The sequence below is a fragment of the Thunnus maccoyii genome, chromosome 14 (assembly GCF_910596095.1).
Source record: "Thunnus maccoyii chromosome 14, fThuMac1.1, whole genome shotgun sequence".
NCBI lineage: Eukaryota > Metazoa > Chordata > Actinopteri > Scombriformes > Scombridae > Thunnus > Thunnus maccoyii.
In genome coordinates, this window is record NC_056546.1 from 13997759 (window position 1) to 14014942 (window position 17184).

At 40.8% G+C, this 17184-nt stretch overlaps 1 protein-coding gene across 1 annotated transcript in view; it reads left to right on the top strand.

The window, feature by feature from the left end:
* Window positions 1–15124: 15124 nt before the first annotated feature.
* Window positions 15125–17184, top strand: part of LOC121911925 (cGMP-dependent protein kinase 1-like) — an 84128-nt gene continuing 82068 nt past the window's right edge. The window contains exon 1 of the mRNA XM_042433880.1: window positions 15125–15895. Coding sequence (XP_042289814.1) covers window positions 15639–15895 — 257 coding nt within the window. The 5' untranslated portion in view covers window positions 15125–15638. The remainder of the gene's footprint in view (window positions 15896–17184) is intronic.

Sequence of the window (17184 nt, forward strand, 5' to 3'; positions counted from 1 at the left end):
CTCATTGTGTCAAAAGATGACGTCATGGCAGACCCACTAACAACCAGCAGATGGACACATTGAGTTACATAAATAAGAGAAGTACATTGAGGGGTGGCCTCTCCTTCCAAAATGTGTTTTGCTTTCCAGAATGTATTTGTGCACTCCACCTACTGCAAGTATGTCTGTCACTGTTTTTTTTTCCTTCATTCATTTTGGGCTCATTCTGGGCCTCTTGTTAATTCTGCAAACATCTCTCTCATCTTTTAAACTCAGTCTTCCTGTATCCTCTCAACTTATCCGCCCAGTTGTTTATAGTCAACCTCATCCATTTAACAGGAGCATGAACTTTTTGAATAAACAAACTTACACCTGAGTTTTCTAGCATTTTTGTAGCCCTCTTACAATTTTCCTAATGCACACTTTATGGTAAAAACTTTGTGGTTTGAATTGAACACTGAATATTCCTGCGTGATTCAGCAATCAAAGTTAAAGTTTGAAAAAAAAACAATCTGGTATTTATTAGTAGGGATGCACTGATCCAACTTTTTCAGTCCTGATACTGATACCTGGGTTTTGGGTATCGGCCGATACCGAGTACCAATCTGATATCATTGTTTAATTAATAAGCTGTATGACTCACTGTGTGGAAGAGACTGGGGTCATTTTATGTGTAAAGTAACATCAGACTTGACTTTGCTGTCCTAACATTACTTTCCTAACTTTGTAAAACAAAATGTAACAAATAAACGTTTATTTGTATAAAATTGATAATATAATCATGAATTCATGAGTGTGTAATTCAAGTCATTCATTTGCAGGAGAGCGAGAATCCTGGAGGGGAAAGCGCCTGAAGTGAGCCTGAGGAGCAGAGCTAACACTAACTGCCAGCCATTGCTAAATAATCAAACAGAAATATGACTTTTATTAGTTGCATGCTTTTACTAAAGATAGCATCCAAAGCAACTTCACATAGTGTTATACGTTTGCATACACTCTGTACTGTCTATTAAACAATGTGCTTCATAATGCTGAAACACCAGCAGCAACCCAGCTCTGGCAGGAGAAAAGCATCTAACAGCACCACCGTTGTGTTTTCCTTTCTAGATAATAGATCATCCGAGATTGGCCCTATTGTCACCGAGTAGTATCGGACCCGATATCCAATATTAGTATCGGATTGGTGCATCCCTATTTATTAGTTCAACGCTTAAACTCAGGTAATCTGCTTCATCAGGACTGTGTAGGTGAGGATTTATCAGGCTTGATTGACAGCCACATGAGCAAACAACCCCACAACTGTCAGTTCCTGAGTGTTGCACAGAAATGTGTCCCAACCAGTGAGAAGAGTGCAGTCAAAATAAGGATGTGCTATAAGACCTTGTGGCACATAAGAAGCTGACTGAGAAAATAGGATTTCGGGGCCCTTGAGACAGCCATAATTTAAAGTTAGCTACTGACTTTCACCCAATTTCATTCAAGGAATGAAGTTGTGAACATACTCTTGGAAATCCAAAGTAAAACGTGTCCAAAATATTTTTATCTTGCAAATTATCGAAGGACTGATCCGTTACTGATTAGCGTCGATTCTCACCACAACAGCCTCTAGGGAGAAGAGAGATCCAAATAAAACTAATTACATCATGACTTCTGTTGTTGATGAATTGTTGAAAAGGGGGTTTGAGTTACCTCTGGAGTTTTTGAAATTGCCTGCTAAAAGAGCGAGAGGTACGCATTACTTCTTGGATGAGAAAAGGTATATATTTACTCTGAGCTGGCTCCTCGGCGTGCTGGAGAATTTGCTGGCACCCCGGAGAGACTGTGTGCTGGCCAGCCAAGCTGAACTCCCACACTCTACTACTGTACACAGTCAAACGAGGAAGGAGGGAGTCTGCTGCATCTTCTAGTTTCAGCTGAATTCATTTAAATAGGCCAGACTGATGCTCTAAAGATAGTTCACAGCTTAATGCATCTGAAAATATTGTAATTATGAAGGTGTAAAGTCTGTACAACAGTGTGGAGAAAACAGGCTGTGTTCTTAATTACTGTCACCATGCAAAAAAAGCTACTTTTTAAAAAAATTTCTTTTTTTTTTTTGATTGAGAGGGGTGTTAAAATGCTTCACACTTGCAATTTTTGTTTGACTCAAGTAGTTAGTTTTGTATTAATCAAATCATATAGTGCATGAATAGTATGGCAGCATGTGAAAACGCAGCCTCTACTCTGCTGTTGTCCACACTGCAGCCTGCAACCAACCTGTTTTCCAATCTGGCCTCTCTCTGCGCTTTCTGTGCTTTCGTTTTTCTAAAGAGGAGCATTACTGCCTCGATATGTGAAAATATTTTTTTACAGTTGCAAGGCTGCACTGTTACTATAGAGTAACTTTCCCTCCTTAGAGGACCCAGAGCCAAGAGAAACAACAGTCTGATTCATGGGTTCACAAGAAAATTCTATTCTATTCTCAGCAGTGCTGTGGTTTTTCATCGTAATACCATACTTAGTCTGAGAAGATAATGTTGTCACAGTGCAAATGGAGTTTTGTCTATTAATGGATGCCTTGGAAAGTGGGTGGTATGAGAAAAAAAGATTTGGGTAATAAAACTGCCACGGTGTATACAATCATGTTCTGAACTGTTGTCTTCATTCCCTCATGTGCTTATACTAGAGATAGTTTATGGATAGAAAGATACACACACATTTACATACGTGCATGAAATCCGCTGATTGTTAAATGTCTCTTAAAGCTCGATAAGCAATCAGTTTGAACCTGAATTCCTCTGCACGTCTCTCTCTGTTTTCAATCATCTGTCCAGTGTTGTGAAGTGTTTTAATGGTGCATGTGAATAAAAATGCTCAATTTCTCCAACTGATATCTATAATATGTGATGTTGTAAGTCAGAACTACGCTGCTTACTATATATACTGTGCTGTTGTGGTCTACCTGCCTGCAAGCATGGATTTGGGGGACTGAAAAATGGCTAAAAGTGGTGACATTTAAACATCAAGAAACTCTATTATATTTCTTTTATTGCTTAGTACTTCTGAGATGCGGTGAGGTCAGGAGAGAAACAACACATTTCCTCTTAAGAGACTAGATATCATCGAAGCACTTCAGGCCCAGAATGAATGTGGCTGCTGCAGATGATGCCGACAGCTGTAATGATGATAGTTATTTTTTTCGCACACCATTATCAGTGTTGTTGAGTTGTAATGCAACCCCTCTCCCCTGTCAGGGCTACACAAACACACACATCTCAAGAGGCCATGAAATGACCAGTTTGAAGAGGGGACCATATCAACCCCCACAACCCCCCTTAACCATTGAAGTTTGTCCTCGCTTCAGAGCTTGCTCATCTCGCCACGCTCTGTCAGCTGGTCCAACACTCCCTACAGCCTCTGACCATTTGAAATTGCAATGCAGTTTCAGCCCATCCACCACTGGAGAGGTGACTCAGTAACTGTTACTCATGACAGCCGATATGATAAAGTGGTGATTTTTTTTTAGTGGTGGAGGTCTGAGGCTGGAAACTGGGTCAAACTACAGCTCAAACTGTGCTGTTAAGTTAGGATACAGTACGTAACTTTGCTTCCTCTACCTTCTATAATCTTACAAGCTTTGTTCCCAGTCTCTCGGCCGAGCTGGAATCATCTCTGAAGACGACATACTGTGTGATGTAACAAGTCAAAAGTCAACTCACACCAACTGAGGGGACACACTCATGACTGATAGAAGCAGTTTCCGTGCCATCTGTCGACAGTCCTTGCCACCAGTGCTGGCGCAGCACAGCACACGAACGCAGACGTCCTCGTTTATCTTGTCACTCTACCTGGAAGGCCGATTTCGATGCATCATCCTTGAACAGACACTTTGATCTCTGGCTGCTGAGTAGTTTATTTTTGTTGAGGATTTTTAGAAATAGGCTGTGTTGCAGAGACACGTTCGGGTGAGCAGACGGCACACTGATTCATGTCAGATCCTGGTTGTCAAAATGTCATTTATATAAAGACCACACCACTTTTTAAATGTGGCTCTGTTGACATCTATTGATCACACTACATTTTGTCTGCCAATGATTCTATTGAACTTTGCCTTTCTGTAATGTGGTGCATGTACTGGGATTTTCAATTAATAGTGATATATTGTAGAACTGCAATGATTAGTCAATTCATTGATTAATTGCCAACTATTAGATTGATCACCAACTATTTTGATAGTCAATTTTTTTTCTCTGAGAAAAAAATGTCTAAATTCTCTGATTTCAGCTTCTAAAATGTAAATATTTTCTGGTTTCTTTAGTCTTCTATGACAATAAACTGAATATCTTTGGGTTGTGGACAAATTTATGACAAAATATGGATTAAACAACTAATCAATTTATCGAGAAAATAATCCACAGATTAATCATTAAGGAAAATAATTGTTATTTGCAGCAATATTTGTAGAAAGGCCTGACGACATTGATAGCTACTGGTGAGCAGAGTAGTAGGACTCATATGTATCAAACTGCTAAAAGTATCATCTGCAATATTTGATGTTTTTGGACACTTGGAGCAGCGCAACAAGCTTTAGACTCAACATATCATTACCAATAAAGTTGATATAGTGAAAGTGTTAACAAACAATTGCCTTCTGTATTTACACATTCAGCAGACAAAAAGCAACATTTTGAATTCATTTGTGTTTCTGGCCACCTGGCGAAGGTCCAATATTTACTCTCCTTTTAGCTCTGTTTTGGTCTTCACCACTTCCTTATCCACAATAAGCTGAAAGACGTTAAAACGCTCCATACAGCTAAGGGGAACTGCAGTGTTGGGTTACAATTATCTGTAAGTTTATCACCATTATGACCTCTTTCCCATACAAGTCATGTGATCCATTGCTGATATAAAAATATTGATTAGAGCAGCTTTAATGTAGAGCATATAGGAAGTGAGTGGCCTGATATTGTCCTAATGTGGGGTCACACAGGAAATGAGGATTTGTTTCATAACCTTGTACCTGAAGGACATGGCTTTGAGGCATTAAGGGAAACTAAGCCTGGCCTAGGCATTACTTTCTAATCATCAAACGCCCACAACTATAAGTTAATGTGTTTAAACTCATAAAATGTCTTTTTTCCATCAGTATACATTGAGTCAGAATCCAGACCTGCACAGGCTTTGAAAGGCCCATCAGCAGGGAGTCAATCAATACAGAATGATTTTGAAATATGGCAGCTGACTGCAACGTCGACTGCAAGCGAGCCTCCCTCCGCCCTCCTCCTATTTTCTCCTCCTTTGATGATTCTCAGTGGGTTAGTGAGTAGCAATGATAATGATTCTTGGCAATCGATGTATTCTGATGCTTAGAATCAAGCTCCACTTCCTTGACTATACTACTATACATGAATCATTTTCAGGCAGGTGCCTGAAAAAGGAGACACAGCTGCCTTTGATCCGAGATGACATTGTGACTTCTTAGCTTTAGGATGGCATTTGGATGCTGTGAAAGAGGAACAAAGCTTTGGTCAGCAAAAGGGGAATGTCAGAGATAAGTACAGACGCCACAAAGTCTTATTTAATACCGTATGTGACTGTCATATTAGTTCACTGAGTTACAACATTAACAGGGACACAATAATGGCCTTATATAGAAAGTACTGAGGCTGTTCTTCAGCTGTTAAAGCCATAAAGCATCCACCCTGCATTAAGTGTCCTTGAGAAATAATCCTGGAGTACTACCAGCTTCAGTGAGATGCTTCTCTGCAGTTCAGAAGAGTACCAAAGCGTAACGGCCGAATAGATCGCAACCCATCAAACAATCTTCAAGACAGCTATTATTTTAAATGTCTCTATAAGCTGCTCCATGCAAGGATTTTAAAAACTCAAAGCAGAGCCTGTAAAAGCAGGTTTCATCTTCGCTGTTTTAAAAGCTCTCAAGTCCACTGTGTTAAATAAATCATGCTTTTTGCCTGTGGGAACATTCCCTGTTATTGAAAAGTAGAGCAGGGAGCAGTTTTGTGTTGCAAATAATGGAGATCAAATAAAATAATATAAATGTGATTAATGTGGTTATAACTTCATGAGGCACGGATGGTAGAAATAAGAGAAACAGTCCAGCTGAAATCTAAGTCTACAGTACACTGGGTGATGAGTGTGTCCACTGAGTGATGCTGTTTGTCTTGATGAGCTTGTGCAAGGTCAAAGGGTTCCCATAATGGAGACCTGCATGGCTGATTTACTGCAGCGCAGGCAAATGAAGAGTGATCATGCCTGGAACGTGAAAACTTGGAGTGTTTCCCGGCAGCCATGCCTGACTTTTCAACCAGATATCTCGAAGCGACCCCTGAGGCTGAGTCATCCACCAGTTTTTTGCGGCAGTGAACAGTGATATGCTCTCATCCGGAAAACGTGGTCAGATTTTTACTGCATTTGCAAAGTCATAAGGGTCTCTCTTGACTGAATTCAGGGTGAGTTTGCTGCGTGCTGTTACGCAATATAGGGACAGATTCATTCAAGCATCTATGAAGAATGTCTCCCTGTTTCTGTTCATATCACTGTATCTCTCACACTCTAGAGATGGCCACTCTAGCACATATTACATTAGTGAGCAGTTGCCTCTGGAGGCCTGTCCAGTTATTCTAGTGAGCTCCTCTGGCGCCATGTGATGTCGATTGGAAATGAAGAGGGCGTCGCTGGCTACTAGGCAACTGCAACGCCGCACAAATCAGCAACCACGCAAGAGGAGCCGCAGATAATATCTCAATCTCTCCCAGTATCAGTCAGTCTTGTCTTTGTCATGCAAATATGGAAATTACATTTGCACGTAACCAACAGTGAGCCAGCTCCTTCTTGCTGAAGGATGGTTTCTTAAATCAGACATCAAAGCAGATCGGTGTATTCAGCTGCCAAAGAAAATTAATGATGCTTTTTAAAAAAAATTTTATCAGTCACTCAATCTTTTCAATGGGAAGACTTTGGAAAACACTCCAACTCTTAATGGCCACACAATGACTGACAGCAATCTGAGTGAAACAACAATAAGAAGGAGACAAAGCCATGGAGGAAAACAAAAGATGTGCCAGTGTGGATTTATCAGGGTGGTGGAGGGATCTAAGCATGTGGATGTGACTAAGAGGCGGAGAGTGTGGGCATTTTTCTCACGTTTTCCCACCACAGACTCAGAAGTGACAGCTGAGACAAGACTCCCCCCTACCCCCCCCTACTGTTAGCACGTACAGCCATGGGCAAATGTCAATCAAAGATGTCAGTCTTTTGTTTTGAGCTTTAACTGTATCATCTGTATCCCCAACATCTCTCGATCTTTGGCATTGTATGTGCATAACCTTCTCTCTATCATTTGATTTCTTTGTTACTGTTTATCTTGAAGTTATATTTTTTTCTTCATTTTTCTCGTTTACATTCATCAAAAAAAATTACACTATTACTCCCCTCTTTGCCTCAACTGTTACTATTTTTTAAATTATTACTAAACAACATTCACTAACAGGTCCATAAGTGCTCTCAGACACTGTTTTTATAACACCTTCCAGTTAGGGAGACGGTAAATGGTTTCACAGTGAGTGGGGGATTGTTAACCCTGTGCGGTTTGAGCCTGTGGTTGTTGACATGCTGCAGGTGGTGGCCTGTTGAATGTCCAGCTGAGACAGGAATGTGGAGCCCCTATGGGCGCAAAGCAGCCAGGATCAACCGTGCAGGCAGGAGAGGGTTCTCCTGAAGAGTTAATGCTAGTATCATCAGTTTATCAAAGGTTTGACAAATCTTTAGGTCATTGTGTGAGCATCCCACTGCAAAGCGCAACACAGGACAGCTGGGTCTTTAGGTCACATCATAAGAGGGGTTTAGTTCAGTGACAGGCTGAGGATCAGCGTAATGGCTACAACATCTGAGGACCCTTTCTAGTTGAGCCCTGGGGGTCTCCCACTGATTTATTGCTGTCCCTCTCGCTGCTTGTGCCTATCTTTAGCTCCACTGACTTTTATGAGCTTGTTGAAGTGAAGGCGTGCTGTGGCACTGTTGTCAGAGCTGGCTCCAGACGCTTAGACCGGCCTCTGCCATGACTTTACATTACTTCCTTCCACGGGTTGTGCAAAGCTTGCTTAGTATGCTGGTAACCCTGCAGAGATAGGCATGTGCCAGAGGAATTTGGGGGTGCAATGTCTGTTTTTTTTAAGGCTTCTATAACTTGCAACTGCTACCGTCTTCTAGCTACCTATAACTTTTCCATCTCCATGTGCTACTCTAAACATTATTCAGAATTATGAACAGCTGATGATGCTATGTTTTTGCAATAAGAGGCTGCTTATAAGCTTGGTGAAAATGTTAAAGGTCAGGGTGTATTTAAAAATATTTGGAGAATACTCTCTGACAGCTCAGAGAGCTTTGAGGGATTCAGAAGCATTTTCAGAATAACATGGAGCTGCAGGAGAATTTTTTATCTCACCGGAGGTAGGATGTTCACTCTCAGATGCTGCCATTGGTCAGAATCTCAGCATGCCTCTTATTCATTCATTCATAATGCACACAGTGTAATGGAGGACAGTTTAACTCATAGTAGGTTCGAATGTGATTGACCCACACTATAAATCACAGTTTCAAAGCTGCTTTAAAAGCCTAATTTTCAATTTTCCAGCACTGCAGTCTTCTCAGACTCACACATTACGCCTACATCTACACATATTTGGTGATATTATTAGTAATCAATGTGGAAATGGCTTGAGACTTTGACCATTCAGTGTTATTGTTGACTCCTGTATGAATAGAAACCTAGACTTAAAAACACTGAAAACTAATTTATTAATAAACCTGCAGTTTTTTAAAGATATGTTCTTATTGATATCATCATATTATTTATTGTTTGTTCTTATTATTATTACATCATCATTTTGTTTGTATATGTTTTGTTATTTCAATTGTTTACTTCTAGTTTTAAGGACTGTGGAGCACTTTGAGATTTTCTTTCCAAAAGTCCCTTTTAAAGTCCTTTTTGAACAAAGTTCAATATGACTGTTACTAATTTGCCGAGTTTGAAATACAAAGAGGTCAACCCAAAACTTAAGTGCTTGGAGAGCATTTTTTCTCATAACAGCCATTCATTTGAAGCTGAATAATGGGCTGTGATGTCTTGTAAAAGCTTTACTAGAATTGGTTCTTATTTTTAAGAGGAATGTCTAAGAAAACATCCCAATTCAAAGAATTTCAGCAGACCAAGCTCAGTATATGTGAAAGCTTTGCGCATACAGTCCCATCTTTGTCTCCTGACCCTCACAGAGTAAGACTGAAATGCTTTGGCCTAAAGCCTGACGTATATCCTCCATATGGTATGGTTTACTCCGGGGGAGGAACGTGCTCTCTCAAACTAGCTTCCATTAAACACATTCCTTGCAAACAGCCCGATAACGGCACGCTAGTAGGTCCCAGCTCCCCAGTGAAGTGACTCATCACTCAGGTGTGTTTACAGCTTATTACGCAAGAAAAAGAGGCTCCTCTGGAGATGGACTAGCACTCAATGTAACACATTTCGAGCTCCAAGAAAAAGTCACAGCAACTCATCCTCTCGGGCAGTTATTCGCCTCAAATGTGTCACAGGTGACGACCTTTTCAAACACGTGCTTACACTTACACAAACACACAGGAAGTGAGACTCAGGTAGTGAGAGTGAGATCATGTTAGCGTATGTGTGAGGCATCAGCAGGGTCATTTATTTCACACAGAACCATCAATTACAACCCATCTCTGCCACGATATTAGTTTGTTGCTTTAGTGCAGCAGCTGTAAAGCCAGATGGGAAGGAAAGGAGGCTATTTGTTATCTCACAGCCTTAGAGATGAGAGGGATTCTCCACAGCTTACATAACATGTCTCTTTTCATTCAATGCAGGCAGGGTTTTGTCCATTACTCGAGATGGGTATCAATAATGTGATGAATGCAGGGATTTCAATCTTTTTTTTTCTTTCTTTTTTTTTTTTTTTTTTTTACAGATGTGGCACCAGATTAGGTTCAAAATGAGAGCAAGCTATAAATTCTCTGATGACCCAGATGTCCTGACATGGACTAAAATCAATGAACAACTATATTTATACCACAAATCTGTCTGTAAAATTAGTAAATAAAGCCTGATACTGCTTTATAAAAGTAAACTCCCCACATGGACACAATCTGTGCTGCTGCTTTTTAAACCGTCACACGCCTCAATTCAGTTTAAAATAAACACACACAGGAGAAGGAAAAGCAAACAGTCAATTTTTCTGAAATGACGACATCACAGCTATTGTCTCCCTGCTCCTTGATGACACAGTGTCAGACAGCTTGAGACAGGCGTGAAAAGAAACACCTCTGTTACACCCGAGAATTACCAGAGGAGCAGAAAATAATCCAGTTTCACCTGAGTGAACACAGAAAAGCAGAGCCTCCATTTTCTCCAGTAAAAATAAGATGATGTAGGAGCGGCCTGGATAAGGGTTCATGACAATATCTGTTTGTATTCTTCTCCTGTTACCACGTGTTGTTCCCTCTGTTTCAACTTGAAGCTAATACTGGCAGCCATTTTTTAGCATGTCTGGAAAACATCAGCAGATTATTATTGTTACAACAATGCCAAACTCAAAATAAGAATTTTTTTTTTCAGCTTAACATTTGCTAATGTCACTTCATTTCACAACACCAAACAAAAGGCATTCGTGAGATTGTTGACATGATTTCATTTCCCTAAATTGTTATTTTCAGTTGGTTGACAAAAGATGCAACTCTGAGACAAAATTCCTCTGTCACAAAGTCGTGAACCTTGTGGGTGGGCGGTCATGTGTACGGAGGCCCTGAGAGCTCAGTGCACTGCAACTAAATAAAACACATGCAAACAGACAAAACAGTGGAGCAGGGGGAAGACACGATATTATTCAGGCATTCATAGTGTTACGGTTATTTGTACACATCAAAGCTAACAAAGAGTTGCGTGAAGAATGAAAAAAGAGAGCTAGAAGGATAAATCCAAACTCTGCTTACTTGCTTACCTCTGCACAACTGGCCAATCCCTGCATGGAGTGAATGTGAAAATTGGAATGACAGTGACAGGTTAATACCAGCAAGTATCTGTAATAATTATAATATAATGACTAAAATAGATTAAATTCTTTTTGCTTATTTTCCAACATGTTGTCTTGCATTTGTAGCATGTTTTCTGTGTTTTGTTGTATTGTGTTTTGTTACGCTGCAAATGTAAAGTCAAACCAGTGAATGTGTTTTGCAGTTTTTATTCAACTTCTTTGCAGGGCTTTTTTTAAATCTAAATTGTGTATGTGTTGTCAAACTGATGAACTGTTTTCCTATATTTGCTTGTGGTTTGTCTGTTTGTTTCCTTCAATTGCAGTGTTTTGACCTCTCTGGGCCACTGTACATGTGACTAAGACCATTAACAATGTTAGTCAGCCAGTGCACCTGGAAGATGACGTGAATACAGCATTCCAACCAGTGACCCTTGACCTTCTGTTCACCTCACAGACACGTTTCTTCTCTCTGTAACACCAAAATGCAAAATGCAGTATCCTCTCTCCATCAGACTGTATAGTATTCAGGGAGTGTCTAGTGCTGAAATGATTCAATCAATTAGTTCATCGGCAGAAAATCAATCAACCAACCCCTTAATTATTATTTATCTATCTTTTAGAATTAAATAGTTAGGTTTTGGATTGTTTGTTTTCAAACAAAACAAGCAATTTGATGATGTCAACTTGAGCTCTGGGTAAATTTGGACATTTTCAAGACTTTACTGATGAAATTATTCATTGATTAATTGATAGCTTGAACTGCTACATCAAAGACAACTGGACTTAAGTAGCTATACTTTTCTTACATTTGCATTATCCGATCTTTTAGTCACTTTGAGTAAAACCAGGCTGCGAACACGACACTAACATATTATAACCTTTTAAGTAGATACGGCGAAGTTGTTAGCGAACAGCTGCTTATTTACACATCCAAAAGAGACACATTAGCATCCATTTGCAGCTGTGTTTGGTGACCTGGCAGATATAAATCCAATATTCACTCTCCTTTACGCTCTGTTGAGGGAAACATCTGGCTCTTTCTCACTTGTTGCTAGCTTCATCTATCTGCTGTTCGGTGTTGGGAAAGTAGTTTACAATGTGTTCATCAGAGCATTTCCACCAAAATCAGCTGCCTGCTGCAGCTATAAACGAGGATGGTGAGAGTGAAAACATCTACGAGCGACCCCTTTCACATACATGTAGCCATGTGATCCATATATAAATATCAAAATATTGATTATAGCGTCTTTATAGATGTTTAGTGTCTTATCAAATATTCCAGCTGCCTTGATGAGTGAGAATCTTCACAGACAGATTCACTGATAGATTAATCAGTAATGAAAATAATTGTTAGTTGCAGCCCTAGCAGCGTTACAAAAAAGTGGAATCCAGTTTATCCCCACCTGTCTGATATTTATGTTACTAATGCAGAAAGACAGGAAGGAAGTATCATTATTGCGTTTGCTAAGTCAATTTCCTGTGCTCTGGTTCTATCCATCTCCAGTGTGAAGCGAATGATCAATCTTCAGCTCTGGATATGATATCATGTTACAATGTAGGACTACATCAATGTGATGTGAAGTCAGAGTATGATATTGCTGCTAGAGTGCAGGATTTAGTGTTGTTCGGTACTGAAAAAGGCTCAAAAATAGATGGCTCCAGGCTAAAGTATCTCTCCTGTGCCCGCCCCATGATGTCTCTCTCTTTCACACTCTCCCAGAGCTCATCTCACCTCTCCTGGGATGGCAGGCCCAGGCAGGCGGCCAGCTGGTGGTGTCTCATTGGGACCGGCAGCAGAGGCAACAAGAGCGCAGCCAGATGCAGTATTAAAGACATCAGGGGCTCAAGGGGACGCTTCTCCAGAGATGTAGCAACATACCTCTCCTACCATTGCACTCACAGTAATCCCCTCTAAGGTTTCCATACGGGCTGCTGGCATGATCATGTTTGTGTGTCTACAGGGATTTTAGCTTTGTGAATGGTTACATAAATCTTTGTATGCGAGTTTGTGCATGGGTGATAATAATGTGCAAGTATATGTCTGGGTATACCCAAGATACCTTTCTCTATTTCTCTCTCGCTTGTGTGTGTGTGTGTGTGTGTGTGTGTGTGTGTGTGAGTGTATTACAGGAAAACAGTGACTAATGTCTGCCCTCTTCTCTTCCGTAAGCTGATCTGTCCCCGAGGCGAACGAGAGGGCACCGGCTTTTCTCTGCCCAGAGACGCCTTCAAAACACTGCAAAGACAGCACATGAACCTTTAAATACAGCGCAGCGAGACTCAGCAATCACCGTGAACTCAATGACGCCCACGAACAGCGACTCGAGAGGCAGTCAGAGTGTCTATCTCTAAGTGCCGTAAGGTCAACTCGGGGTCCATTACCTAACCTGTAACATCCAAGGGAGATGACCCATCTAGTGCTCAGACAACACAAGCTGAGACTGGTAGTGCAGCATTTCTCACCCTGTGTAAACATGGAAGTAGTCTTGTGTTGAGGTTACACAGATTTTAGGCCAGTGACGCTGATATTGTCATGGTGACGACGTAAAGAGTGTGTGTAGGTACAGGCACTTATAGTGAGCATTGGTTCAAAGATAATGAAATCAAAGATCAAAGATAATGAAAAACTGATTGATATTGTGCATCTTTTTTTGTCCCAAATGCATGAATGCCCTTTTCTTGAATAGGATGTCAGTAGTGCTTTTTCAGTGTAACCATATTCTCCGTGGATATGAACAGGGTCACAGAAGGTGATACTTAATTTACCACTGTCATTATGGGCACAGTGTCTGCTGCATACATAATTAATCAATCACTATTTTCCACATTGATAACAGCACGACCCCAGTCCTCACCTTGTCTTTGAATGCTGGTTGCATTCACTTTGCTCACAATCACTGTGAAACATGGAGAGACACATACACAGAGATCTCAGTAACAACAGTAAAAATGCCGCTGCAAGAGACACCGTGCAATCTGCACCTGATAACTCTCGGGGTGATTATCAAGCCAGGCGCGAGCTAAACGGGTTATCACAAGTCTCACATGGGAGACGAGGGTTAACAGCCAGTTATCGTGGCAATATTCCTCTGTGAACTATTTGGAGATCTGCAGGTTTGAATGAGAAAGGTCATGTCAAATAATGTGTAATAAAACTCTTCAAATAGACCTGTATGGCCACGCTTTCCAGCAACAAGCATTCATCTCCAGCCCAACAAGAGGTGGTTGGAATAATAAGAAGGCAAGCAGTAGACAAGGGTGAGATATGTTGAACTACACGAGCGAAGGGAAGATCTGTTCACTCTATTTTTAACCCAGAATCTTAATGAAACATCCCCCTAGCGCCCATGAGCTCCCTTTTTTTCCCCCCTCAATGAATTCATTGAGTTGAAACAGATTTAGGCAGTAGAATGAAAAATGGTGCATAAAAAACGACTGGCTGGGTTTGGAGATTAATATTACAGCCAGAGAAGTGATGATCTATCACTGAACTCTCTTCCATATACAGCATAGTGGGGATGAAAGTGACGAGCACTGTTGCCAAAATATGTAATTACTGATTAAACTAATCAGTAAGATTACACATTCCAAATCTGTTGTGTAATTAGCTTTTAGGCTACTTTATGTTGGATGCACACAATAAAGCCTCTTTTTTAATCTCATGCAACTATGAATCATTCATTTTTGCCATTCACAGCCTTAAATTCTGATGTCTAATTTCATTATATAAAAGATTTTGGTTATTGTATGGTCCTGAATTTGCTGTTTTATATCAACTGGTTATTTTTGTGACACACAAGTTAGGATCACTACTGATAAAAAAAAAAGGCACAGTCATCCTAAAAACTCGCATAATAAATGAATAAATCTCCATAACAACACTGTGCAAGCACAATCACAGAGGCTTCTGGCCAATATAAAGGCTGTTAGCCTTGTACAGAGATTACTTTCACTTCACTGATGTGTGCACATTCCATATATAAAATGTATCCATTGCCAACAAGCTGTGGCTTAATCCACTGTCCTGTGAAGCCAATACGGGTGCGGGACAATTGATTTTTTCAGTAGGTTAGGTCGTGGAGGTGATGTTGGTGTTTGCGCTTTTGTCACTCAAAGGGTGTTCCGGATTGTGCAGATATATGGTAAACAAATATTTGACAGCAGCAGCAGCAGCAGCAGCAGCAACAGTAACAGCAGCCCTGAGCTTCCTCAGTGTGTTTGCAGTGTGAGAGGCGGTGAAGTACAGGAGTTGTCTCGGTTCTTTAGTGCCCAGTTTGACGGCCTGCCTGCGTCCTCGGGAGAGGAAGAGCTGCTGTAATTGGTTTCTCAATGAAGGATCATCAGCTGCTCCCCGGAGGCTTGGTGGACTGTAGCGTAGCGCTGCTCCATCAATCGTCCATTTCCCGGCTTTAAACACCGCTTTGCTCTTTTCTTCTGAAATAAACAAGTGGGCAGTGAAGGGGCATTATCGGAGCATCATCATCATCATCATCCTGAGCGTATTTAGAGGGGATTTTTGTGTCCGTTTTCCCACAACCTGTGCGAGCGCTTGGAGTTAATCGTTTTTGTCCATATCAGCGGAGAATCGCGGGGCAAAGTTTAACGCAGATTTTCAACATGAGTGACCTGGAGGACGACTTTGCTAAGATCCTGCTGCTAAAGGAGGAGAGGATACGGGACTTGGAGAGGCGGCTGGCGGACAGGGAAGACGAGATTCAAGAACTGAAGAGAAAATTGCACAAATGTCAGTCTGTTTTGCCCAGCGCTCAACTTATTGGACCGAGGACCCGCAGGGCGCAGGGCATCTCCGCGGAGCCTCAAACGCACCAGGACCTGTCAAGGCAGTCTTTTCGGAAATATGCCAAGTCTGACTGGTAAGATTGTTCAGCATGGTATTGATACTTTACTTTCCCATTACGCCCATGTGTCAGCTTTGTGTTTTTCTTTTTCACTGCCAAAATGTAAAGATGTGCCATGAAATATGTTATTAGAAGCAGAAGTCTCTTTTTTTCAACAGAAATATGAATGAACATGTTATGAATTCCACACACTCATTCACACACACACACACACACACACACACACACACACACACACACACACACACACACACACACACACACTCACACACACACACAAACACACACACACACACACACACAGTTCTTGTGGCACTTCAGTGGCCTATCTCCACCTCCACAGAGCTTTTTTTCTGGCTGTTTTCTACATTTTCTTTCTTTCTTTTTTTAATGAGAGATGGAGGAGACGTTTGCCATGAATGGGCGAGCACTTTCATTCTTGGGGGCGATGACGCAGCTCCAAGGCGAGTTTCAGAAAGAGCTCCTAATTGATCAGATCCATCACGGCGGTCCCACGAGACACAGACAGGAGGAAGTGCGATGCATTATTGGCTTTTAGTAGCTGGACGCTGAGGACCCGAAGTGCATGTCTGAGGATATTTAATACTCCATTAGAAAACGCTTTGTTTGACCATATGCTTCCTGCATCACCTTTAGGTGCTCATTTTAGCTTCACAGTATGGTTGTCCTGAATTTGAGGGTTTCACATGAGGCCTGTATGTGATTAGTTGTCAGTTATTATCTCATTTATTCACTTATTTTCAGTCTATTCAGCTTGATTGTGTTGCCATTACTCCCAGCTAAAAGTTGACACACACTCTCTCTCTTTTTGCGCTTTTTAATTTCTTTTAATCTCAATTTCTCTTATCAGAATCACATCAGGATAAATGGCTAATTATATTGATATTACACACACACACACACACACACACACACACACACACAGAGAGAGAGAGAAATCACTCTGATAACTCAATTAAGATGCAACAGACAGTAGGGTTAATTTAGTTAAGATGGCTAGACAATATCCAATCCTCATTTGCATGAATAAACTACAGATAGGGCAGCTCCTTATTTGCACTCATTAATTGATGCTCAGTGTCCCTTCAGACAACACAAAACTCTTCAGAGAGAGTCCTGAAGCATAATGAATTACAATAAAAAGTACTTGAGAATGAGACACAGAGTTCCTGAATGACCTAGGTCGAGAAATAAAGACTAACAAATATTCAAGACAAAAATAATCAGGTATACTGATGATCTATTGTCAACCTTTCTATAGGATCTGGGTCTATTCTGAAAAA